This window comes from Amphibalanus amphitrite, unplaced genomic scaffold (assembly GCF_019059575.1).
Source record: "Amphibalanus amphitrite isolate SeventyFive unplaced genomic scaffold, NRLGWU_Aamphi_draft 000051F_arrow, whole genome shotgun sequence".
NCBI classification, from domain to species: Eukaryota; Metazoa; Arthropoda; class Thecostraca; order Balanomorpha; family Balanidae; genus Amphibalanus; species Amphibalanus amphitrite.
Genome location: NW_024881547.1, coordinates 187,785 through 214,920, shown reverse-complemented (window position 1 = coordinate 214,920; position 27,136 = coordinate 187,785). Strand labels below are relative to the sequence as shown.

The 27,136-nt window shown below is 45.5% G+C and overlaps 2 protein-coding genes across 7 annotated transcripts; both read right to left on the bottom strand.

The window, feature by feature from the left end:
* Positions 1 to 2,683: 2,683 nt before the first annotated feature.
* Positions 2,684 to 9,254, bottom strand: LOC122377807 (ras-related protein M-Ras-like). 3 transcript variants are annotated; one of them, XM_043358242.1, is made up of 6 exons: positions 9,135 to 9,241; positions 8,908 to 8,952; positions 5,658 to 5,876; positions 5,078 to 5,231; positions 4,590 to 4,752; positions 2,684 to 4,218 (listed from the first exon to the last, which is right to left on the bottom strand). In XM_043358242.1, coding segments are annotated over exons 2-6 (627 nt in total). In that variant the 5' UTR covers positions 8,909 to 8,952; positions 9,135 to 9,241; the 3' UTR covers positions 2,684 to 4,128. The 3 variants fall into 3 exon arrangements, with proteins under 3 accessions (XP_043214177.1, XP_043214176.1, XP_043214175.1); XM_043358241.1 differs by lacking the exon at positions 8,908 to 8,952 and having other exon boundaries at positions 9,135 to 9,254; XM_043358240.1 differs by having other exon boundaries at positions 8,908 to 9,246.
* Positions 9,255 to 9,675: 421 nt separating this feature from the next.
* Positions 9,676 to 17,608, bottom strand: LOC122377806 (flotillin-1-like). 4 transcript variants are annotated; one of them, XM_043358236.1, is made up of 2 exons: positions 17,441 to 17,608; positions 9,676 to 12,597 (listed from the first exon to the last, which is right to left on the bottom strand). In XM_043358236.1, exon 2 carries the CDS (start codon positions 12,559 to 12,561, stop codon positions 11,284 to 11,286), a length of 1,278 nt encoding a protein of 425 aa, XP_043214171.1. In that variant the 5' UTR covers positions 12,562 to 12,597; positions 17,441 to 17,608; the 3' UTR covers positions 9,676 to 11,283. The 4 variants fall into 4 exon arrangements, with proteins under 4 accessions (XP_043214171.1, XP_043214172.1, XP_043214174.1 ...); XM_043358237.1 differs by lacking the exon at positions 17,441 to 17,608 and adding an exon at positions 17,288 to 17,372; XM_043358239.1 differs by lacking the exon at positions 17,441 to 17,608 and adding an exon at positions 17,279 to 17,369.
* Between the last annotated feature and the right edge of the window lie 9,528 nt (positions 17,609 to 27,136).

Sequence of the window (27,136 nt, the reverse complement as noted above, 5' to 3'; positions counted from 1 at the left end):
CAACTTTGATATTTGACCTAATTGAAACCTTGACCTGGCCTTCACCAGAAAGTGTCCTTAACCGTGCCTGACGGTCTCATAACCAACACCACCCAGTTGGAAATGAAAAATTGGCCATAAAACATGCATCTCACAACCTTAGTAAAGCTGGGTTCATGTACTTGGTGACCTTGGTGACCTGACCTGTGACCTGACCTGGTATTATCAGTGACCTCTAATAGCAATTATGTGCTAGGCAGTTCTGACAGTGAGGCCCTATCGCTGATTTTCGACAAAATGCGTTTTACTCGATGTTATAGCGCATTCCCTAGAAGACCCGTGAAAGGTAAAACATTTTATCTTTGACCTGACCTGTGACGTCATCAGTGACCCCGAGGTCAATTAAATTGAAATTCCTTATACAAATTTGACAGGGCTATCGAGCACCGTTTAATTTTACGGATCCGTCCAGTAGTTTCGGAGATACGAGGGGGAGGGGGGGGGGGGCAAAAAATGCCCCCCCCCCACCGCGCGGAAGGTGGCCGGGAGGCCCACCGCCTGCCGGGCTAATTTGCGTCTAAATATATAGGAAGTAGGTAAGGTACCCATGCGTTCAAGCTCTGTTATCTATGATAACGTTGTAACTTGCAAGTAGGTATAACATTAGACAGCCTCGCTATCACTGCACAGGTAGTCATCCGTCATTCACAAACGAAAGCAAGGTGAACACTGAACAGGTTCTGATAAGCATAAGTTATCAAGTTCTGTTTGAGAAGTGGGAAAAATTAATTGCACATAGGTATTGAAGCATGACTTATCCTTGAGTTCTGTCCTGAATATTGTTTATGTTGGAGCATTTAACCCGCGCATGACTGGGGTATTTTCCATGACGCGAGTGACTGGGGGGGGGGGCTCTCCAGAGCCCCCTCCTATCTCCGAAACTACTGGGCCGATCGTCAGAATTCAAACGGCGTATGATAGCCCTGGAAAAACTGTCGAGCGAAATATATTTTCATTGATCTCGAGGTCACCGATGACGTCACAGGTCAGGTCAAAGTAAAAATTATCGGCATTTTCGCTTGTTCACCATTTAGGCTCTAGCCGCCGACTGACAAGTCCGATTAGGCTCATTTTTGGTTCACGCCTTCCTTGATATATGCCTTAGATACCCTGAGGGTAACGAACTTTTACTTCGAATTTTTCAGGTCAAGGCCAGGTCATCCTAGGTCACGAAAATTGTACATCATGTATCGGTCACGTGACGCATGTTTCATTGTCCATTTTACTCGTAGATTTCGAAAATAATGTCATCTGTGTCATTTGAGGTCATTTTCAGCTGAATTCACCGGAGGTCAGGTCACTTTCAGGTCAGAAAAGGTCAAATTTTGAAAATGAAATTGTTCAACAAAAAAGGTGCCTATCAGATGCAATTTGAGTTCAGGAACACGATGGTGCCATTTTTAATGCTGTGCGATGCCAAAAACGTACTGAAAAATGGTTTTGAAAAAAATACTATTGTAAAATTTTGACAATAATGCTAATAGCTTGGCTACTTTTCAAGATATTGGGATAGAACTTGCTACAGTAGTTCATTAGTGTGTCTTCTATCACATATAGGTACCTACCTATTCCGGTTTTTGCAAAAAATCAAAAACTTAAAAAAAAATCAAAAGATATAACTTTTGTAATTGTAAAAGTCTTTTTTTTTCAAATTTTTCTAAATTTCGAAAATTCGAGATAGCAGTTTGATAGATACATGTATTTGTAGCCCACTGATGCAAAGAAATTGGATCTAGCTTTTAAAACTAAGCTCTTGAGAGCGTTTGCCGTCATTCAATATTTTGCATCAAAATCGGCTGACATGATGTCACTCTGACGTCATTTTCGGCCAAACTATGGTAGCTAGAAAGTTGAAATTTTAAAACAAGGTGTCAAATTAATGCCGCTGAAGGTACCACAATTTTCGTGTTGATCCGTCAAACGGTTTAAAAGATATTGCCAAAAAATGGGAGGGGCTCTGTAGAGCCCGTCATGCGCGGGTTAAAAACCAACAACAAAAGTGATCGACCTGATCACCCCCACGGCCCACACTGGTAGCAACTGGTAGCGACGCAACGCAGATGTTTAGAATAATATCGACTATGCAGAATGAACTGATGGCAGAACTGTGCTGCCACCATCCGGCTGAAACCAGCACTAATGCTTTTCCTTACTCCTGCGAGAGCTGCAGATATTCTTGATTTTTTTTCTAGCAAATATCCGAATAATCTTCCCCGAACTGGAAAGGTAACTGTTCGTCTATCTTCTATAATTGCACGTCTTGTGCCAAGCCAGGATATGTCACTTTTTTGCGATGCAAGTGAAGCACAAGTCAACCCTACGCTACGGACCGAAGCTGCTAATACCAAAAGCGAAGGTGACGATGGTCGACTCTTTCCCAAATTGATGTTATTTTTTTATTGAAAAGCGTTTTGGGCATAAAAACGCAGGAACATGGACCATTCTCTTATCTGAAAGAAATCTACCGGATAAAAACCAAGAATTCGGGTACTCACTGGACAGCCTGTGAACACGTCAGAATATTCATACACCTGTAAATGACATCTTCTCCCCGTTCACGATCGACTTGTGATGTGCATTGTGCAATATCTCTGTCGATATTTATCTTCTCCCTTCCATGACTTCTGCCGGGAAAACAACAATATGAGCACGAAACATGTATTTGCCACGCGTTCGCGGCCCCAACCACACACACAACATAGCAACGGGTCACCGGCCAGGAAGAGCGATCAGAGCGGCGGGAAGAGCAGGACCAGGGCAGAGGTCGGGAGCCTTAGATCAGCCCAGCGCCTTCTGCGCACAGGGTGTCTGGGAGACCTTCCCAGAACACCCCAGACGTGGTCACAACCGACCCGTCGCGGTCCCGGGGCCGCACACCAAACATAAAGCTCGGACAAGCGAGACGGCGCCGCTAGCGCCGCCTGTCGGTCAACACTGAAAGCTCGGCGTCGGGCGGCGAGTCGGTGGAATGCTCTCTCGCCGACTCCCGGGCTGACTCCCGGGGAGGTAGCGCCACTGTCGGCCGGTCGGGACACATCACAGCTAACACTGGGAGACTGCACGCGGCGGTGGGCTCTACAGGTGCCCGGCAGCCCGGGGGCCAACCACAGCGAGACCGGGCACTGCGGACAGGTCGCACACGACACGTCGTGGCAGAGACGGACCACCACTGACCTCTCCCCAAAACACACACACACACACTGGCACCCCATGTCTCCACTGCGAGATCCAACGATGGGAAAACTAAAATATAAAATTGATTCAACATACCAGTGACCGAATTTGAGCGTTTTGACAATTCGGTGACTGGCTAAGAACAGCTGATAATATATCTATTAAAAGCTGGTCAGCATTAGTCAATGAACTTACTCTATCAGCCGTTAACTTGTTAGAAGAGCGCATGATCTCGATAATCATTAAAACGACAAAAATAGCACGCTAGCACAAGATGATTGTGCTCTGAATGCAAAGCATGTGCGGGCAAACTTAACATGTCTTCAAAAAATAACATTTGTGCCTTTGTGCGAAATATTCCGCGACAAGCAAACAGTCTTTTTTAAGTCTCCCAAACATACAGCACCAACTTATGGCTTCAGGGCAATGCCCTCTTGGAACAAAATTAGAGCACCTCTGACATCTAAGCTCTTACACAGCTCGCTCGGGAACTTCACGGCCTCTAAACCCGAGGTCAACACAGCTGACCAATCAGGGAACAGGTGAGACGGGCCGACCAATCAGGAGGCGAGACGCTGTGACCTCACCATCGACCAAGCAACGTCTTCGCCGCTAGCGCCACCTATATCAGACTAGACACGATCGGCGCGACACCTAGCCGGGTGTAAAACAGCCTCTATCGTAATACTCGGGGCTCCACGGGCACAGGTAGCGCGAGAAGCGGCTCGGCGTTGGACAGCGACCGAATCGGCTCTCGCTCGGATCGAGCGGTGGCTGGCTCGTACACAAAGAGTATAAAAAGGACGACCGGGTCGGGCAGGGTCCGAGGGCCGAGGGGCGCGGAGCGGCGGTCCAGACGGACCTACGGGCATGGTCCGGCCGCGGCCGAACCGTCGGGCGACTGGCGGCGGCCCGTTACATCAGGGCGCACTGACGGCCGCGCCGGCGCCGGCGCCTCTTGCGGTCCTGGTCCGACGGAGGCGAGGTGCGGATGATACGAACCACCTGTCAACAACAGGTACGAGGAGTTGCTAGCCTCAGACCGAAGTGACCTGCGACAATAGCTCAGTACCCTCAAAGGACCGGCACGACGCGAAAGGAAGCAAACTCCAGTGGTAAAACGTATTACATTGCAGGTACATCAAACCAAAGCAAAATGGTCCAACCAATCCGACTCCAGAAAACTTAGTTCCACAGAGGGAATCACGCAACGGAGTGTGACTTGACATAATGCTCATCCACATGATCGTCGAAATCTACGCGCCAACATTTACTTTTTAAAATGTGGGGTCGCTGATGTATGTACGTCCCCGCCCCTCGCCCCTACCATCTCCCTCAAGTCTAGTAAGTTCGATTGCAGGCGCATCAGCGCTTACCTCGTGGAACGCGGCGTCAACGTTTAGCGGCGGGTCCTTGGCGCTGGTCTCAATGTACGGAATGGCCAGTTTGGCGGCCAGGTCGCGGCCCTGCTCCTCGGTCACCTTACGAAGGTGCACCAGGTCGACCTTGTTGGCCACTAGGAGCATCGGGTAGGAGTCCCTGTAACAAACGAGCATATGTGTGGTGAGCTGCGTGAGACAGGTTGTGGGAGAGAGATAACGCTTTCTGAAGCCAGGTATCCAGAAGAATGGGACACAAAAACATATACAAGAAGTGTTATAAACGTTCGTCTGAAACAGCGAATCGAGGCAAAATACTAATGAAAAATATCATTCAGTTATCATTATCACAACAGTCGACCTCTTAGCTACAAGCATACAATAAAGAAAATGTGCAGTAGCAGTACCACCCGTAGATACATAGCTACCTACCACAGGACCCTGAGATCTACAGATGCCAGTGAGCCCATGGCTAGATCACGCACCTGTCTTTGACGCGCAGGATCTGCGTGTGGAAGTGCTGTATGTTGGCATAGCTCTGTTTGTCGGTGACAGAGTAGACGAGCAGGAAGCCATCGCCGGTGCGCATGTACTGCTCGCGCATAGCGCTAAACTCCTCCTGACCAGCAGTGTCCAGCACTGTGGGCAGATTAGGATGCACGGAACAGGTCAGAACACAGACAGAAACTGCGAGACAGCAGATGGGGGCAAGGGGGAAGGGTTACTGTCAGACGATCGAGGCATCAACTCGTTAATGTGACCGAGACCGAGTCTACGCGTAATACGATGCGATCGGCCATTGTAAAATGGATTGGCATTACTCAGTAAAGAAGTGTTCGATTTTGCAAAGCTTTGTCAATGTTGCAAAACTGTTACCTACTTGAAGATCAGTCAGGGGGGTTCGCCATTCTAATTTTATCATTCCTTACTTGTTAAAGCAGAAGCACAGAAAAAATAAAGCTGGTTAATTGCTCTAATTTCCCATGATCACAAAAAAACTTCCTTGCTAGTCTAAGCATGACAGGCCTTATCCCCGCGCCCCTCCGTGTCCGCTCGGCCACTCACCGTCCATGATGCACCACTGGGCGTCCACCTCGCAGTGCTGGATGTACGAATCCTCAATAGTCGGATCGTAGTCGGTGACGAACAGCTTCTGGAAGAACTGGATGGTGAGCGCCGACTTGCCGACGCCGCCGTCCCCCACCACCACCAGCTTGTAGGTGGTCAGGTTTCCGCTGGCCGCCGGCGGCTTGGACATGGCGCCGGCACGCTGTCCCCCCGCCACTGTGGGGGGAGGGGGGGGAGGGTGAAGGCGTCAGCATGCGACCACTGGGAGGGAACTGCTGAATGACTGTTAACCCGCGCCCCGTCGGGGTGTGCCGAGCAACACGCCCGGTTGGGGGGGGGGCAATTTCCCCCCCCCCCTAAGATCTCGAGCACCGCGCAACATAGGGACAAACAGCAAACGGTGTTGGATAGCCCCAACAGGGGACTACCTTGTGACCCAATTTCATTGACCTAGGTCAAACCGATGACGTCACAGGTCAGGTCAAATGCCGAAGTTTCACCATTTACATGCATTTCAAGAAATGTGTTGTAAAATCGAGTAAAATGCATTTCATTGAAAATCATCGATGGGGAATCGTTCGTCAAACACATATTCCGCTATCTGAGGTCACTGATACCAGGTCAGGTCACAGAGGTCAGGTCGCTGAAGGTCACAATATGAAAATATCATGTGACGCATGTTTTATGGTCCATTTTATATGCCAAATGCGATTATGTGGGTCAGACAGCCTTTGGGGCCAGTTAAGATTATGTTCTGGTGAAGGTCAGGTCAAGGTCAGGTCAAGGTCAGGTCAAATTAGGTCAAATTTCAAATTTGATATTTATGCATAAAATGGGTATCGGTTCGATGCAGCTCGCCATGGGGAATTCAATGGTGGTCTTTGTTTCGCGCTACGTGGTCTATAATTGCTTTAAAAAAATGAGTTCGAAAATTTAATGCCATCAATTTTGAACAGTTTTTCGCTATAACTTGGCCAAAAAAGAGGTATCGATCTAAAATTTGATATGTAGATAGAAGAGTGCAGGGACTATCACATATATTCCGTAAAATCCAAAAATTGAAAATCCGAGATAACAGTTTTGTAGCGCCGTCTTTTCTCTACATGACCATATACAGAACTTTTGAAATTGCTTGGTAACTGTAGCTTTTGTGAGCGTTTCAAGATTTCATGTTTTTTGCTCATTTTTGCTCGAACAAGACCTCAGTTTGACCTCAATAACTCCTGACCTAAGGTGACCTTAGACTTATAATTTTGTGTGAAGGTGGCAAATTAATGCCCGGGAAGGTACCTACTGAAAATTTGGCAGCGCTGCGCGCCGCCGTTATCTTGCTATTCAGGAAAAACCACAGGGGGAGGGCAAGTTGCCCCCCCCCAACAGGGCGAGGGTTAAAACATAAATTTTATACATTCTTACATAATTTGACACCTACATCCAAATATGATACTAACATGTGGCACTTTTTTTTATAAATTTAGCTCGAATGTTTGAATGGACGGATTGACAGAGCCGGAGCCCACGCTAAGCAGAGCTTGTTGCGTAGACCCCGATCCCTACCGTCCGATCACGCAATTCCGGGTATCGGGAGAATTTAGATGCCAAAGTTTAGCGTGCCCTTCAAAGCCGGACACGGCCTGCCCCACTCAACTGACTTCAACTGGCTGCGGCTGATCCCACCAACCACAGACCATCCCCATCAGGAATCTCAAATATCGAGCGCTGGAGCGTCTTGAACCCGGGCTCTCACCACCGGGAGTCCAATGCCCTACCAACTGAGCTACGGGAATCGGAAGTATTCCAGCGGGCTCGGGAGCGGCAGTCTGAGCGAATGTGTGAATATAAACATTATTATGACCGGCGGCACCGAGCTAAGGATGTAGAATATCGACCTGGTGACCGCGTGTGGTGTAAAAATTTTGGAGCTAGGTCAAAGATGGATGATCCTTGGCTAGGACCTTATGTTGTGGTGCAACGTGTGGGCCGTCGCCATGTAGACGTACAGGATGATCGGGGTCGCATTCGCCGTACGCACATGCGGAATATGAAGCGTGATTTTGAGTGTCCTGTGTGAAACCGGAAACTTCGAAAACAGGGTGTTTATGTGCGCCAACTGTTCTGTTGTACTTATGTGTGACTGCATCATATTTTGTTGTGCTGTGTAGAAAACGTTTTCGTTTTTTTGAAAAGGGGGGAAATGTCGGGGGCGCGCCTGTTGTTGCGGCGCATTTCAGGTGACCTTGGCCTGGGCCGGTCACGTGATGCTCGGGTCGGCCGCGAGCCGGGCGGCCGGGGTCAGTGGTTTTCAGAATACAGTGAGGGCCGGACGCGCTGTGTGTCCGACTGTGACGGGTCCGGTCAGCTACCGCGACAACAGGCACGATTACCAAAAAAAAACAATCAAACCTGAGCTAACCTTACCTACCTACCTACAAACTACCAACCTACAACCCACCAACCGACAACCTTAAACCTACAACCTAAAAACATACAACCTACAACCAGTATATACTGCCTTGCTACAATCCAGACATGGGCATGGATCAGAGCGATGGATCTATGATCTCAGTGGATCTCAAAGCAAACTGCAGGTTAGGATCTATGATCCCACCGGATCCTGCATTAAAAAACTAATCTGGACCTATGATCGCATAGGATCTGATTATAAACCAAGAACATGGACCTATGATCTGGGTGGATCCCACCATGCACAATATTTGAAACCACGTTTTTGACAAGTGTTTGTATGTCAATAAGTGCCAGAAATCTATGGATTATGATGTGCAATCACATAAAATCTCTAAAACAGAACGTTTGTGAGTTGCAGCGAGTGATTTTCTGGGATTTCTGAGTTCACAGAAATAAATGTGGATCTATGATCATACTGGATCTCAAGCAAAAAATTAGCCACTGATCTATGAACCCTACAGATCTCTTGAAAATTGGAAAGCTGGATCTATGATCCCATGTATGACCATGATCTCTATGGATCCAAGATCAGGACTTGTGGATCAGATCCCAGATCTATTTTCTCAGATGCACGCACGTCTGCAGTACAACCCACAACTTATGGTGTTGCATAATTGTATCACAAATTGAGCAAATTGAAATGCCATAAAATCCTACGGTCGACTACCTTGCAGGCAAGGCAAAGCGACAAATTATTTAAGGAAATAGCATTACCTACACGTTGTACACACAAAACAAAACAAGACATCCAAAGGATGAGGTTCGGAAGTAAATAACTTACTCAAAAAAGTTGGCAACTAAAATGGCAAAAGATATAGTTGAATCACTGAAAAAGAATACCAGCCAGCTAGAAAAATAAAGCAAGAACTGCAATTCAAATTAGTAAAGCCAAGAAAATGGCGCAGCTTGAGCTTGAGCTGGACATCAACAAAACTGTGATTTTAAAATATACAGATAGCTAGCAATTAGGCTATCAATGACAAAATGAATATTCAGGATTTTTCTTGCCTCTTTCACCACTGTTCTTGACGAAAATCAGATATAGCCATCAAAACCAAAATGTGAATTCAACCGAATACTGCGCCACATATGAATCAAAATAATCTTTACTTTTTCCAAGGTTTGTGAAATCTTACGTAGTGAATACTTGGCGTTAAATGCTAATGACGTCATGAAAACATAGCCCTATTCTCTGCCCAAAAACCATAGACCAACAACAATCTTGCCAAAAACATCACTATGTCGTCCCCACCACTTTCTCAGGAGACCCCAATTCCGCATTTTTATTCATTATTCGGATTAGCTAAGACAAATGGCATATCAGGTTATCATATATAAAGAAGGTTAAAGAAGGCAACCTTTCGCACCTTTCGCCAGTCCAAGCATAGAGATCGTATATACATAATACATAATGTATATAAGATCTCTATGAGTCCAAGTCGGTCATGGTGGAAAGTCGCAGTCTGTATTTGTATTTAGGGCCTTGGTCGCAGTGTCCGTCGGGCTGTCACGGTCCTTCTTGGCCCTCATCATCCAAAAGACGACGGTGTTTGTGTCGCGGAGACGTTTTATTGGTGATAAATGCGAGCACCGAGCAGCAGCGGGCAAATTAACAGGACAATGCGGTGGCAAGGTAAAACAACAGCAAATCCGTACCAATCGCACACAATACGGTCGCAATACAACCCTGCGCGTTTCACGAGTCAAAATGTTAACTAAATGCAGCTATAGGTACACATTGCGAGGTGAAACGGGGAAATTTAACACCAACGCAGCGATACATGATAATACCGAAAATAACGTACGAAACCATCAATAACCAGTTCATGAAGGAGTAATATGAACGCTGCAGTACATCTACTGTGTAGGCGGTTCCACTCGCGTGACGAACACATTATCCGAGACGTTGTGAAATATCGCATCAAAACAAAAGTGCTATAACCTCTTCCTAGCATGCAGCATGCTTGCAGGAAGCCTGGGCCATTGTACAGTATAAACCGCCAGGGAAACACAACACACATAAGACTATATGGCAGGTACCCGGTGTCACAAAACAAAACCACTAACCCTGGTTAGCTCGTGAAACGCAACAAAAGAGTAGCGATAGAAAGGATGATGAAACATATGCACCAGTATTCTGCTTACAGGTCTTCCGACGCAGGATATAATCAAGCTCACTGAAGTGAATACTAAAATGCAATACAATTAAGATTCCCAGGTGTCGCCATAAGAGCTCGTTAATTGTAAATCAGTGACAATCAAATGCCAAGGTTAGTAATCCCCAAAATAAACAACGGCTCCATGAAGTTCGTGACAAAGAGGACAAAGACACCACACACGCGCGTAAAATAGAAGGGACAGAGCGAGGGCGTTCTGCTGCGTGATTCCCACTGATGGCAGTTGCTCCTTACAAGAGCGGAAACCTGCGAGACTACATAAACACATCACGCTACATTGAGTTCCCCGCGCAGTCCGGTTTACGATCGTGCAAGGCCAAAGACACGACTTTACACACATCCCAGCCAGGTTAGTATGCGGCAATCACGAGCCCAGTCAGACTGTTTCCCACTCTTTGCAACCCGTGACTACGTCCGATGTCGTCGACTTTTACTCAGATCTCCCATGTATATTGCAAGAACGAACTGAGTCGGGCTTCATCAAGAAAAAACATGTAAAATACAAAACCAATTATCCTCCAAGTACACTATATCTAAGTAGTCATCATTCTTTCCACGTATTGTGGTAACTACGAATGACATCCTAAACTTTTAGCAAGGCAGCAAGGCGGCAGCAATGGCAAATGCTCGACCGTAAAATATACATCATTCAGGCAACTCCCCGCTCTTTGCGACAGTTGAATCTCCGGCATCCCAAACTGGCCTTTATGTGCTATGCGATTACTTACATATTATCGAGAGCATTCGCCAAAGGCCAGGTTTTCATCCATATTACATGATTCCAAGTCGGTTCCACGGTCTGGTCGAAGTATGGCGGCTCATTTTGCCCCTGAAGTCTGATGTATCTGGGGCAAATGATGTATTCGAAGTCTGATGTATCCAGGTGTTGCCAAGGACGACGCGTTCGTCACGCATTGCTGACATCGGCTGTAACTGCCAGCAAGTGCCCACTTGGCCTGTGACCTTGTCACTTGATCCGTCTAAGCGGAGGCGCCCTTCCTGATGTCGACACCAGTCATGTTACTGACCATGGCCGGCACTTCCCCAACCACGGCCAGAACTTCGCGGGTCAGTTTCAACACGCCGATCTCGCCGTTGCCAGACGACACCATCTTGATCTTCTGCATCTGCGTCAGCGGCGCGGCCACCTCGGCAGCAACCTTCGGCAAGGCTTCCAGCATCATATCCACGATGGCAGCTTCCTTGTACTCGTTCCATGCGTCCGCCTTCTTTGCCATCTGCTCAGCCTCAGCCTTGGCACGAGCTTCGATAGCGAATGCCTCAGCTTGGCCCTTGAGAGTGATAGCCTCAGCCTTGGCCTGAGCCTCCATTACCATGCGGTTACGGTTGGCCTCGGCCAGTCGCTCCATCTTGTATTTTTCCGCAGCGGCCGGCTGACGGACCTTGGCTTCCAGCTCCTTCTCTCGACGCATAATTTCCTGCTCCATCACCTGGATCTGCTGCGAGCGCTCCACTACCTGCACCTGGATTGCTTCTTCCTTGATGCGCTGGCGTGACTTGGCAGCCTGCAGTTGGTAAGCCATCTCAGCCTCCGCACGCTTCGTCTCCACTTCCATGTCGTAAGCGGCCTTCTTCAGGTGGAAGTCACGTTGCGCCTTGGCAATTTCTACATCGTTTTGCAGACGAGAAGCCATGCGCTCTTCTTCAGCGATTGCTTCGTTGATGGCAGCGTCGCGCTTAGCCTCAGCCTCGCCGATTTTGGCATCTCGCTTCACCTCGGCCGTGCGGGCCATACCGAGCGCCTTCAGATAGCCCTCCTCGTCACGTACGTCCTTCAGAGTGTACGACACGACCGTGATGCCCATGTTGATCAGGTCAGACGAGGCGACGTGAAACACCTGTTCGCTGAACTTCTTGCGGTCCTTGTAAATTTCCTCAACGGTCATGCTGCCCATGATGGCACGCTGGTGGCCCTCGAGCGTCTCCAGCGCGACCTGGCGCACCTCATCCTCGCTCTTGCCAAGGAACTGCTCGCACGCAGCCAGCAACATGTCCTGGTTTTGTCCCTGGACCTTCACCTGGGCAATACCCGTCACGGAGATGGGAACGCCTTGGCTGGTGTAGACGCGCTGCGACTCCACCTGCAGCGTCATGGTGTTCAGAGAGATGCGCTGGCATTTCTGTAGGAATCCCCAGACGAAGGTGCGACCACCAGGAACCAGAAGCGGCTGCGAGTAGCAGCAACCGGAGATCACCAGCGCCTCATTAGGGCCGCAAGTGACAAATCCAAACGTCATGTTTGCTGGGAGGCTCTACGAAGAAGTGCTGATCACCTGTCAAAAGGAGCCAAGAATGAATAAATTGTAGTATAAGCACGCACTACAACAAAACTCTGACAAGCACAATTAAACATTGTGGATAGGAAGCACATGAACGTTTAACAGAAAGAACACATCCAGATGGAATCAAATACTAACTGAGTTTTCGAAAATTGATGATAAACATTTAAAATTTGGTGATGAACCATAGTTTCGGGTCCACCAAGAAGTTTGTGCACATACGCAAAACACACATTCCAGAACGTAATTGCAGGGATGTTCTAGCAAATAGGAGTACTTGGCTCCACTTGTTGTGACATTATTTCCATTTGAAATGTCAAATAACTTCATTAATTATAAAATACCTACCTATCCTACATTTATCATGTAGGATAGGTAGAAACAATAGTTAATTGTCAGGAGCAGTGTTGAAATTTTCGTTTTCGGTCCTGGTCCCGGAGAATAAAATCTGTCCGGAGAAGAGTCCAGCTTTAAGGACAACCAACATCAAAATCATATGTTTGGCCTACTAAATGTGAGAAATGATGAAATGTGTCGCTTCCAAAGCTATTTCTGCATGCTTTAGAATGATGCAATAATAGCAGTATTCTGTAATTAACAGAATGGGAATTTAGAATATTCTAGGTGCTGGAGCATAAATTTGCAAAAGTGAACAAACTCTTTTGGACCCGACTGGTTCGGGAGAAAAGGGACTTATTTCCCACACTGGTCATGAGCCTGGGCGACTGCTGCTAGGCATCTTCCTGAGATATGTTCGCCTATAGTTGATTGCTTGCTATCCAACTCAATACACAATATTAAATTCGAGAAAAAGTTAGAGCACATGGAATGGTTGGCTGTGTTCACAATGACCCTCAGCCCTAAAACAAATTCAAGTCACCAAACTTTGAAGCAAAATGAGTTGGGCAACCAACTAAGCAGACCAGCATCAAAAGTTTTCCTGGTGAAAGGGAATGGTCAGCCACTTCCACCATATACCTAACAATCCTTAAGAAAATTTCTTTGATCCACTTCATCATCATTTCACAGTAATATTGTTAAAATAACCTTTAATCAGATTAATCTTGACTTGGGGAATAGCAGTCAGGAATAGGTGTACCCTTACTGTCCTTTGACCCTCGTTCACCTTTATTTTTCTCACTTTCACTTATGATTTAAATAAATTATTACCTTTAGGTCTGCACTTGCAGTGTGTGATTAGGTACTGATTAATTAGGTGTGGTGAGACAATTCACAAATAAATAATATTTACAGGTAAATCATCATTTCAGATCTATTAACTAATGGTCAATAATCTGTTCACCTACTTCTAAGAAAGTACTATAAACTTGTAGGCACAAGAAAATCCAGCAGAGGGTGGAAAAGGAACAAACTGTTAACATTTCTTTCCAGCACTGACTGCAATAAGGGTAAGGTGGAAATAAGCTATAAGCAAGACACTTATCACTAGGTACCTCCTATTATGCAAAAATAAAACTAGATAGTCTGTACCATATCTCAGTTGGTAGAACATTGGGCTTGTGGGGATAAGAGTCTGGGTTTTAGTTGCCTCAAAAGTTATAAGCATTAAGACACTCATAATGGAATAGTCTGTGCTTGGTGTTAGTAGCTTAGGCTGGTGTGTAGCTGTGTTAAGTAAGGCTTTGATTGGCCTGCCAAACTTGGGCATCCTACTTAATAATCCAGCCACCCAGCATTGTCCAGTCAAACAATATGTGCAATGTGTCAGGGTTTACGCAGCAAGATCTGCCTAGGGTGGGCTCTTACTGCCTCCCATTCAAGAAGTTGAGCTAAAATTAAAACAGATAGCAAATTTGTAGAATGGACGGTAAGATTGGCTGTGAATTACATTACCATTCAAAATATTGTGATCAGGTACCTATAGGGATTAGGGCTAGTAATACCTTTATCAAATGAATAATTAATTTCCCAGTATCTGCCTGACAACTTCAAACCAAATCAAGACATAATGAAGAAGCCCAATTGAATAAAAAGTGTAATATGTTATATGTAGTAATTGTTGAAGCTGGTTCTCAGGGGGGTGAAATACAGGAATATCCTATAACCCCTACCGTAAAACGGGGTGTTAAGGGACAGTTTTGAGGTGTTTTGTTATATAACTCAAGAAGGGTTGGAGATAGAAGCATGAAATTGTCAGCATTTTATGTGGAATTTGGTGCTTTACATGTCTGCCACATTAAAGTTTTTAAGATTTATACCTGCATATTATTTTTTATTATTTTTCATCACTGTCCCTTAGCACCCCAATGTGGGGTGTTAAGGGACACCTATATTATTCCAAGAAATGGTCATCAAATGCCCACAATTGGGGTGTGGAAGGGCACACAATTTATTTATTGAAATGTTTTGCATATTCTGTCACAAAACAAGTCAGGTTCATTCACCACTAATGACTTTTTTAGCCAATTACGTGTAATGCAGTTTACGCTTGTGGAAAATGTGCTAATTATAACAGGTAAACAGAACCAAAAAGTAATCTTCTGTCATCAATAAAAACCCATGTTGAAGCTTGTCACTTGTCATTATGTTGCCCTCTTTGTTTTAGCCTTTTTATGATGACATCACATTTACTTACATCAGTCTCCATTGACCCATCATTGTAAAAGAGAGTGTTGAGATGTTTTGTTACATAACTTAAGATGTGTTAGAGATAAAAGCATGAACTTGCCAGCATTTTATGTGGAATTTGGTGTTTTCCATGCCTACTTAATTAAATTATATTTAGATATTATTTTTTATTTTTTTCTTCCCTGTTCCTTAGCACCCCACATCCACCTCAAAATATGCATGTATCTGGAAAAGAGGAAGAGGATGATGAATGAATGGGTGGATTTGCACAAGTTTTTCAGGAAACATGTGCAATACATGTGACAATACACCTATGCATTCATTTTCCCTGTACACCCACTAGTTTATGTGGTACACACAGAGTTTTGGAGATGTTTCAATTTTGTGAAAATGTGGCATGATTTTCAAATCCATTTTTGAACCAAATCACTTGCATGAAAAACCATACCATTTTCTCCTATGGTCAAGAGCAAAGCAGTGTCAACTACCACACTGAAGTTTTTATTGAACCTTCTCAAATTAGGAAGTTAATGTGACTCAAAGTTTTTCCCATGCAACTGTCCCTTAACCCTCGCCCTGGCAGGGGGGGGGGGTCGATGCGACCCCCCCCCCCCTAAGGTTTTTCGAAGATAGCGTAAAAACGGCGGCGCGCAGCGCCGCCAAATTTGGCACAGCCTATGGGGCAACCTTTTTACATATGACCTGAAAGTTTCAGGTCCGGGTGACCTTGGGTCAGGTCACCAGGTCAGAAAAACCGGTACAAGGTCATGGTCAAATTTCAATTTTCTTTTTGCACCTGTCCAACTCACAGTTTTGCACTGATTTCCTTCAAACTTTCAGGATGTGCTAAGTTCACCGAGTTGTATAACATATAGTTCGGGTTTTGTAAGGTCACTGACCTGAGGTCAGTTAGAGGTCATTACGTCGTAATGTTAAGCCTATGGGAAAATACTAAATTCGGAAAATACTGGAGATATCCGCTTCGTTCTATCACTTTTGTGCTTTGAAACCACAGTACTTAACAGCAGGTCACTTGGTGCTTCTTTGTTTGGTGTACTTATCCATGGGTCAGGTCAAATGAGGTCAACTGAGGTCAAATGACGTTCTTGCCAATAACTTGGCACATAATGACGCTAGAGCTTAAAAAATGGTATCATTGTGGTCCTGGTGATCAGCCGAATCGAATGATATGCGATATGATGCAATTTGGTTAACTTTAACTTAATTTATTAATTTAAGTTTACTTAAAATTTAAGAAAAACTTTAAGTACACTTAAGCAAGCTAAAAAGTACATCATTCGACGCGCCTTGACGTGCTGAGTTCACTGGTGCTTTTCTTTTTGCTCTATCTTAATTATATCAAAAGTTATAAGCGAAAACCTTTTGACCTGTTTTTAGCGAAATTTTTGCATTTATACCCCCCAAAACCCCCCTAAATATTGACCTAGAGCAACCAAATTTGCACAGGGGCGAGAACTCCAGGGGGCCCACCTACCTACCAAATTTGGTGTTTCTAGGTGCCATAGGAGCCAATCGCGAGGGGGGGGTCGCATCGACCCCCCCCTGCCAGGCCGTGTTATGAAAAATGCCCTGCCAGGGCGAGGGTTAACACCCCACTGTCCCTTAACACCCCATTTTACGGTACCTACTTTTAAAATAAAATGCTGCTACAAAATGTGGTGGAATCGGAAAACAGGGTGCCGGGGGCGATTTGATAAAGGCTCTTGAAATCATGTGACATTTAGCTTGTTAATGGCAATGAAAAAGCGAGAATTTATTTGCAGTGCACTTGACTAACCCCCCGTTCGATGTCTCTCAAGTCTCAGACGATGAAGATTCTATGTTGTCCGGCCAATCACGTTCCATAACCGCAGCCGAGCCCCCACTGATCTTGAAAGGGATTGGCCGGACGGCGTAGAATCTTTGCCGTCCAAGAGACATCGAACGTGGGGTCAATATGCCCTCTGGCATATTTTTTTTTTCTAATTCCATCCTAAATTTCCCAGCAATCACAATATGTCGTAGCCATTCTTACGGGAACAAACCAGAAGTAAATGCTGCAAAAATACACGAAATAGTCTCATACCACCCTTACGAGTTCCAAAACTCTGTCCGAAATCACCAGTCGTAAACTGCGACGCAAAAACGACGGTAGCGTCGCAATGCATGCAAGCTGAGGTGGGCGTGCCTCCCGGCTCCGTATCGAAAATGCTAAAATAAATTAGATACCTGTCGAAATGTCACTTACTCGTTTTTAAACCAGACAGTCAGGGCAGAGCCAAAGCCGCAGCAACTGACGGTAATTATTAGTAATCCAAATTAAGTCAATCCAATCATCCAATCATCCTTCAATAACGCAGCGCATGCTAACGCGATACATATCTGACGCGTTATTGCCGCATTAGGTGCTACCATATTCCCTCCAGACTTTTGCCACTTCTGGTTTTCCTTCATCAGCGACCCAAGCCCAAGCCGCCCATTTCAAGACCAAGGCCATTCCAGACCGGCAGCTTATCGGTGACGGTATTCGGCCGGTTCTTAGCACTGGGAGATCAAGATGGGGGGGGGGGAACATTTTGGGGCAAATGCCCTTCCCCGCAGCGCCCGAAATCGACAAAAAATGCGGTTTAGTTCGATATTAACCCGCGCCCTGGTGTGGGTCTGAGCCACCTTCGCCCTGGTGGGGGGGGGGCCAAAATGACCCCCCCCGTCTAACTCGAAAACGAAGAGGGCTAGGAAGACGCGGAAAAAAGCAAACGAAAGCCCATAACAAGTACGTTCGAAAGTATTTCGGTCATTTTTTCGCTAAGGTCAATATTGAGGTCGCTAGAGGTCATCATAGGTCAAATTTCAGTGTTTTCGGTGTTGCCGGACATATTCCGCTGTAGCTCGGAAACTAGAAGAGCTAGAGAGCCGCGGAAAAAAGCAATCGATAGCTCTTTTCAAGCTCTTTCGCCAAGGTTCGTCAGATTTGACCTCAGCTCAACGGTTTGGCCTACAGAGGTCATGCAAGGTCAACTTGGCAAATTTCGTTGAAAATGTTTTTAACTATAGCATGCATTCACGAGAAAATAGAGAAACGATTCATGCACCATCGTGCTTGGCTCGTCGAGACGCGTCGAATGATATATAGTTTGACCTCGAAAGGTCATTTTGAAAATTTGACCTCAGGTCAAGGTCATGACCTTACCGAAATAGGTCATGCTGCATATCATTCGATCCGCATTGACGAGACAAACACGATAAACGTCGAATGGAGTCTCTATCTCTATTCAATAACAAGTAAGTGCAGAAAAACCGCTGGTGACCTCTGGTGACCAGGGAGATGACCTAGCGTGACCTCAGCGAGGTCACAAGCAAATGGTTTCACATGGGCTGTGATTTGCTGACCCAAGACACTTCAATAACGAAATATAGGAACAATCACGCCCGATTTAGCTGAAAAACAACTACTTTTCGATTCTCCCATTGACTTATAATGGGGAGCAGCGATGACCTGACCTGACCTTAGGTCACATTTATAAAAAATCCGAGATAGCCATTTTGTAGAGCTGGGTGACATCTTCAAGTACTGTAAATTTTACATCGATCGGATAAAAGCTGTGCCTTTGAGAGAGCTTTGAACTTTTTTAGAGGTGGTGTCAGTTTTGGTGACCTTGTGACCTGACCTGACCTGACCCGAACCCCCCAAAAAAGGACATGATGTAAAAATGTTGAATAAACAGCTATACAAAGTTTCAGGGCGCTAACTCAAGTGGTTTCTGAGTTATCGCTGAAAAACCACAGGGGGGGGGGCCAAAATGGCCCCCCCCCCCCACCAGGGCGAAGGTTAAAACTAAAACTAAACTTTTATTAAAAAGATCTGTTTTAAACTGCACACTAAGGAATCAAAATCCCATGAGTTTTTGGAATTTGTAGAAACTTATTTGGGGCTATGCTATGCCCCCCGGCCCCCATGCCCCCGCAGCATCCAAGACTGCTTTGCTTGATCTGTCAGTGGTTCTTATAGGAAGCTGGGATGATAAAAGTTGTCAAAGTTGATATCATAGGCGGCGGAACGGGGACGGGGCACCGTGCCCCCTTTGATTTTGGCACTTAAACATTAGCCCTATGGACGTTGCATGGAAAGAATGGGACCAAAAGTCGGCAGTGCCCCCCTTAACCCTCGCCGGCACAGGGGGGTTTGATGCAACCCCCGTAAGGTTTTTCGCGAATAACTCGCGTAAAAAGCGGACGATCGCGACGACACTTTCAGTACCCTCGCATTGATCAATTTTACACCTACCCTGAAAATTTCATGACCCTGACCAAAAGGACCTTTGACCTGTGACCTCTTTTCCGTGACCATGTTTCGCCGGAATCGCGATTCGGCGCACGTCGGCTCGCATTAGCCGCGCGTTTGCAAGCTTTTCGTGGTTTCAAACGTTCAAACATGTGATTTGATGTTGCTCCCATGCATTAGGATGGGTGTCAAGGTCACCTGAAGGTCAGGTCAGGTCATTGCCCTTTGGTGACCTCGGTTCACTTTTTCGAGTTTTACATGTTTTTAGGCTAGTTTTTGGAGCTGAATTCGAATTTAGCAACCATTTGAACATTTACGAAGTAGTTTTGATGCCTTCGTAACATGTTACGAAGCTGTCAGAGGCGGATGACAGGTAGGTACTACGAATACCCGTCACGACCCCTACCGGTTGACCTGACCTGACCTGACCTGACCTGACCTGACCTGATCTGGTCTAAACGCTTAACCCGCGCGGGGCTGGGGGGGGTAAATTTTACCCCCCCTCGCGAATATTTGCAATATCTCAAAAACGGCGGCGCGCAGCGCCGCCAAACTTTCAGTACCTTTTCTTACATCAATTTGACACCTTCCCTGAAAATTGGAGCGAAATCCGTCGGAAAATTTTTGAGAAATTGACGTTTTAGTGACGTCATGTTCGCCATTTTCGCCTCAAAAACGGCAAAAGTTCAAACGCCGCTAACATCTTCATTTTTAAAGGAATCAAGACGTAACAAAAAAGGTTATACGTAATTTTACTTTGTCTATCAAATGGCTATCTCGGTTTTTTGAAAATTTTGGATTTTGGCCTAAATTTTTTCAAAAAACTGATTTTTTTGGCAAAATCATTATAAAATCCAAAATTTTGAGTCTATCGAAAAAACCGGAATATATGTCAGAGAAGTGGTCTATGTGCACCTACATACCAAATTTTGGAAGAATCGGTTCAAAAATGTGGGAGTTATTCAAAATTTTATGACGTCACGACACACAAAATTTTTGAGAAATGACTTTTTTGAAAGTTCTAGACCTCGTACGGAAACAAAAATAGCACCATTCGATTCGCCGTGAAAAACTGCATCAGATAGACACCTTTTTAGGCCTTAACAACCAACTTCAAAATTTGACCTCACTTGACCTGACCTTGACCTGACCTCGACCTGAAATTCATCCAGAGGTGGTCCATATCACTTATTGAGTGTGCCTATTGAATTCTATGAGTAAAATGACCCATAAAACATGTGTCGCACATGCCCTTTTCTATATTTTGTTTTTTGGTGACCTGACCTGACCTGACCTGACCTTGACCTTGACCTCTGAATGATATTGTATGCAACTAATATTGTCTTGGTAGCCTAAGAACACGTTTTGGGCGATCAGTCTCAGTCCATGACTCCATTCTTCGGCAACTACGGTGCAAGGCCGATACTGTAGAAACTTGCAATTTGTACCCTTGACCTGACCTTGACCTTGACCTCAAACTTTAAATTAAGTACATGTTTTTAGTAGTTCGTGATGAGAGCTTTCGATTGGCGTTTGAATTTTCCAAATCGGACCATTAGTTCGGGAGATAACAGGGGGGGTAAAATTTACCCCCCCCCCCAGCCCCGCGCGTTCGGCTGGAGACCCCAGCCCCGCGCGGGTTAACGACATCATCTGTGATCAAAACTAACACGATATTCGTGATCAGCACCCCGGAAAACCCCTTAGCAGCCACGCTTTACGATTTTCTAACAGGTCCCGATATTCCCGATTTTTGGGTCATTGACCTGACCTGGAAGGTCAACCGATGACCTAGGACCTTAAAATTGGGTATCATTGGCTTCCTCTCGTGACGGGCAACACGCTTGTATTTCTGCGAAGCTCTAGCTCCATCAGGGGCCAAACGCGAGGGGGAGTCGTACCAACCCCCCCCCCCCCCCCTGTGCCGTCGAAAGACTCAAAATGGCATGTGCCGGCGAGGGTTAATTGAAGGTGTTCCGCCGCTACTGGTCGCCAGGGGTGTATAGTCGTCAGGGGTGTAATTTTATATGTTAATTAAATATGGCTGTAAGTTTATATACTTTTATATTTTTTGTGGGGACAGATGCACCTTTCGATTTTTGCCTACCCGTGGATAAGGAACACCGACTGAAGTGAACAATCACTTTGAAACTTTCAGCGATTGATATGTATAAAAAAATCTCGGTTTTTTATATCTTTTACCTAAGGTCAGGTCAATTTTGCGACCTCTCCATTAGGTATAAGTCAACGGGAGAAAATTGAATGCATCTCTTTAAGATGAATGTCGTTCAAAACCCTCTCAAACATAGGTGAAAATGACACACTGAATCGGAAAAAAAATGCACTTGTGTCCAGTGGCGTACCCAGGAATTTGCGAAGGACCAGCTGGCATTGGACGAGAGGGCACCAATCAAGGACGGCGCCAACAACAAGGAGGGCGCCACATATCTGAAACTTGAATGTGTCAGTTATGTTTGTACACGTGCGGAACGAACATAACTGACATTGTACATGCGTACACATTGATCAGCCTCAGGCAGCGGTACACGTGCGGTACGAACATAACTCATAACTGCGAACGTGAAAGTGTCGCGGCCGAGCATTCTGGGTGAGTCTGTGGTGCGCGTTGCATCACTGTTCCGTTGCTATTTTGTATTACTGGTGTCATATGCATTGCTACATTCAATATAATTTCCTCACTGAGCCAGCCGGCTTTACTCTTATCTATCGGCGCTACTCCGTACTCCGTAGGAGTACCTATCTCCGTCACGTCTGCGGTCGAATATGTACCTAATAGCAATTGTGTTTTTCTTCAAACGCCCTTAAACTGAATCGAAATGTGCTCTCGCAAGACATGTCATCAAATAGCCGATTACAAAAAGCAAAGTATTTTGCTCACAGTGCTATATATTTACAAAATATACCTACCACTAACACCCAGCGACGGACATCTCTCACCTTGGCATATATCCACAAAATATAGCACTATAAACTCCCCACGAGGGACGTCTCACTCCTAAAATGATGCGGCGGTTTCTACGGAACATTTCTCATAAAACTTGCTTCGGCACGAGTGACACCTCTCACAGTGACATATATGTTCAAAAAATATGAAACTTCCAACTCCCTACGAGGGACTTCTCTCACCATTAGGTGCACATATTTTAAGAGGGGCTTCGCCATCAACTAGAAGCGCGCCGCTATCGACTGGAGGAGCGCCAACACTGGACAGAGGGGCGCCAGTCACTGAGGGCGCCGGGGACGATGAGCCAAAGGGACAGGGCATGCACGGAATGTCCTGTATGTGCGTACGCCACTGCTTGTGTCCCCTCTGTGTGCCCCTGAGGTCATCTCAGGTCATGAACAATCACCAGCAGTTTTTTGGCTCACAATTTTTATAGAGACGTGCTAGAGCGGTGAAAACACATCAGCTGTGTTCAGCTCGACGATACGGATCGACTGATATGCAAGATGACCATTTCCGGTCAGGTCATGACCTTGACCTGAGGTCAAATTTTCAAAATGATCTTTCAAGGTCAACGTGTAACTCATTCGACGCGTCGCGACGAGAGGACCACTGGCATAAAATGTTGTGGTTGTCTCGAGTCAAAAGTTATTACCGTAAAACATTTTTTAGCTCAGTTGCGAAAATCGCGGTATGTCTTAACCCCCAACCCAGCGCCGTTTAGCAAAAGCGAAGAAATGTGCAAACTGCGTACTTACTTATCTCCGATTTTGGGTAGCGGTGATCCACGAGCCGCTGGGGGGGGGGGGGGCATAAAGTTGCCCCCCTTTACGTTTTGTGGAATATCTCCGAAACCTGATGAGCTACGAACGTGAAAATTGGCATAGCTTCAAATGAATACCTAGACAATGTTTGAAGAAAGTTTGGTGGTTGTAGCACCTAAGATGACGTCATAGTGACGTCATAAGGGTTTGTCGTTTTCCGATATGGTCAGTTTCTGATGACGCTGAGCATGAAACTCAACTGTAAATGACCTAGACAGCACCTGCTGTTATCCTAAAACATCTAAGTACACTTCCATCTAGTTCCTAACCAATAATCGGCCCTTTATATTCGGACCCATATATCTGATGTATCGTGAGGAAACTGAGAGTCGCAAATCTATAATTTGACTTATGACGTCACTGTGACGTCATTTCAAATGGGATCGGCACCAAATTTGGACACAACCTCGGCTAGGTATTCAGAAAAATGTGAGCAAAGTTTCGCTTCTCTATCTCTTCGCGTTGCGACGATATCGTCGCGGAAATAAAGGGGAGCAACTATATGCCCCCCCCCCTCCCAGCGGCCGGCGGGTGGCGCGGAGGCCCAGCGGCCGCCGGGTTAATCTTCGCTCCAGTGTGTGTGTGTGTGGGGGGGGGGGGGGCATATATGTTACCACCCTGTCGCGTTTTTTTTTTTTTGCGTGTGAATAAAAAACCGCGGCGCGTAGCGCCGCGCCGCTTTGAGTAGCTTTTTGCACATCAATTTTGGACAATGCGTGAAATTTTTTACCCCAGGTCATGTCAGGTCAGGTCACCAGGTCAAGTTAACTGACTAAGCCTAAAAAAGTATGCAATCATGTCCAGCCTGCAGTGTTTGTCAGAGAGGTTTTAAACTTGGTGGATTGCATGATGTTATGGGTGCCTACAATTTGTATATCTCGGATTTTTTATATGCGTGACCTAAGGTCAGTTCAATGGCGTGACCCTTCCATTATAAGTCAATGAAGAAAAACGACAATGCCTCTAGATCCGTGTGTACGCATAGGAACAGTCCAAATATTTCAGAATCACAATGATTTGGACCATCCGTGACGACCAAGGTGTCTTTTTTGCTGATAGCCTCTAGAAGGGTCATCCAAGGTCATTTGAGGCTACAAACAGCTTTTTGCCAATAACTCTCGATTGGAAAGAGATAGATCGCTGGGGTTGGCTTCATTGTGTTTGTCTTGCCGAGACATATCGAATGATATGCAACATGACCTTTTCCGGTCAGGTCATGACCTTGACCTGAGGTCAAATTTTGAAGATGACCTTTCAAGGTCAAAATATAGTTCATTCGACGCGTCTCGGCGAGAGGAACACGATTCTGGCAATAGCAATGTCCTTCCTTTTTTAAATCAAAAGTTATTGTCGAAAAACACTTTTCGTAAAAACAGCTATTTTTGGAGTTTTTGCCCTCTGGAGGCTAAACCGTTGACCTGAGGTCATTTTTGATAAAACCTTATCAAAAGAAGAGTTTAAAAGCTATCGATTGCTTTTCAAAGCGTTTTTTTAGCTATCATAGTTCATGAGATAATGGCATGTTTTCTGAAAAATATAACAACAATTCGCAAATTTTGACCTTTGATGACCTCTGGTGACCCCAATATTGTTTTAAGATGAAAAATGACAGAAATACTTTCAAATGTACGCATCGAGAGCTATCGACTGCTATTTACCGCGTTTTTCTAGCCCTCTCAGTTTTTGAGTTAGAGGTGGGTGGTAACATACGCCCCCCCCCCCCCCCCACTAGGGCGAAGTTGGCTGCAGGGGCGTCGTTTTGTATAGGCCTGGGAGTGCCCGAGCACGACCAATGTTCAGCTGAGCACTACCAATGTGTTGTTGAGCACTACCAACATTTTTCTTCACTTATTGAGAAAATTGCATTCAAACATGTCATACAAATAAAATGAATGAGGTTCTTATGTATAAAATCAACATGATAGCAAGTAACTTCAATGGTAAGTGGTAACTATTGATGAAAATTTATAGACTTACTCCACAAGTAGATTGAATTTGAATTGGTTGACCAATTCAATCTTCTTGTAGCGTACCTAAGTCCATAAATTTCCATCAATACCTAGGTATCATTTTCACTTTCCACATCATGTCATTACGTCAAGTACCTAATTTCAAGTTATGTGGTACGTACCTACCTACCTACCTACCTACCAAGTTTCACAATAGTCAGGGGCGTCGTTTTGTATAGGCCTGGTAGGGCCCGAGCCTTACCAATGTTTATTTGGGCCCTACCAATGTTCTCTGAGCCCTACCAATCTTTTGTCACTTATCAGTTGATAAAAAATCAAAATAAACAGATAAGCAAATATTAACCCGCGCCCCGTAGGGGGGGGGCCGAAACGGCCCCCCCTGTCCTTTTCGGTCGATATCTCCTAAACCGCTTCAGATATCGCCACCAAACTTTCAGGACCCCTCCGGGCATCAATTTTACACATTGTGACCAAAAATTTTTCCAGAGGCTATGATATGTTGGCCACAAATGACGTCAGAATGACGTCATGTTCTGTCATTTTCGACCGAAAAAAGACCTTCGCGAGAAGACCTGTCAGGCCTACAGCTTTGAAGATACAGAAAAATGATCAAGACATAAAAGGTGTAGACTTGACAGGGCTACAAAACTGCTATCTCGGATTTTTGAAATTTTTGAGTTTTGAACCCCAAAAATCAAAAAAACATTTTTTTTTTATATATTAGCCAAAAAATCCAAAAAGTTTTTTGAGTTTCAAAAAACCGGAAGATATGTGATAGTACCTACCGTCTTCTATCTACATACCGAATTTCAGATCGATACCTCGTTTTTTGGCCAAGTTATAGCGAAAAAACTGTTCAAAATTGATGACGTCAAATTTTCAAACTCAATTTTTGGCAGTTCTAGACCTCGTAGAGCAAAACAAAGACCACCATTAGACTCCCCGTGACGAGCTGCATCGAATCGATACCCATTTTATGCAAAATATCAACTTTGAAATTTGACCTTATTTGACCTGACCTTGACCTGACCTTCACCAAAACGTGACCTAGGCTGGCCCCAAAGGCTGCCTAACCCACATAATCGCATTTGTCATGTAAAATGGACCATAAAACATGTATCACACGACACTTTCATATTGTGACCCCGGTGACCTGACCTCGCTGTGACCTGACCTGGTATCAGTGACCTCAGATAGCAAAGTATGTGTTTGACGAACAATGTACCATCGATGGTTTTCAATAAATTACCAATTAACTCGATTTCACAACACATTTCTTGAAATGCCTGTGAACGGTGAAAATCTGACCTTTGACCTGACCTGTGACGTCATCGGTTTGACCTAGGTCAATGAAATTTGGTCACAAGGTAGTTCCCGGGTGGGGCTATCGAACGCCGTTTGAATTTTCAAAATCGGCCGGTAACTTTCCGAGATCTTAGGGGGGGGGGCCGAAACGGCCCCCCCCCCCCTACGGGTGGTAGGGTCCGCCGGTAGCCCTACGGGGCGCGGGTTAAATAAGCACATATGCAAGTACATAAATAAGGTTCTAGCCACAGTAGGTGCATGTAGCTGACAATGAGGTTTCACGTGTCTAGGACTCCGGTCCTTAATGGATTTTAAGAGGCTCGAAAACGCAATTGGTTATAAAGGTCCATAACTGCCTCTGAGTCCCGCATACCACGCGACCGCCCCTAATAGACCCCGATCCGTCTCCACACCAGCCGGTGGAGGCCCTACACCTACTTCGGAAGGTGCCGCGGTGCTCCAGAATAGGCCATAGGTATATTGATTTGAGTGGGTGATGCAGCCTGATTCCCCAGGGTTCAACGCCAGGTCATTACCGCATCAGACCCCGAAAACTGACGCTCGTAACTACGAGGGGCGTTCAAAAAGTTTCGGGCCG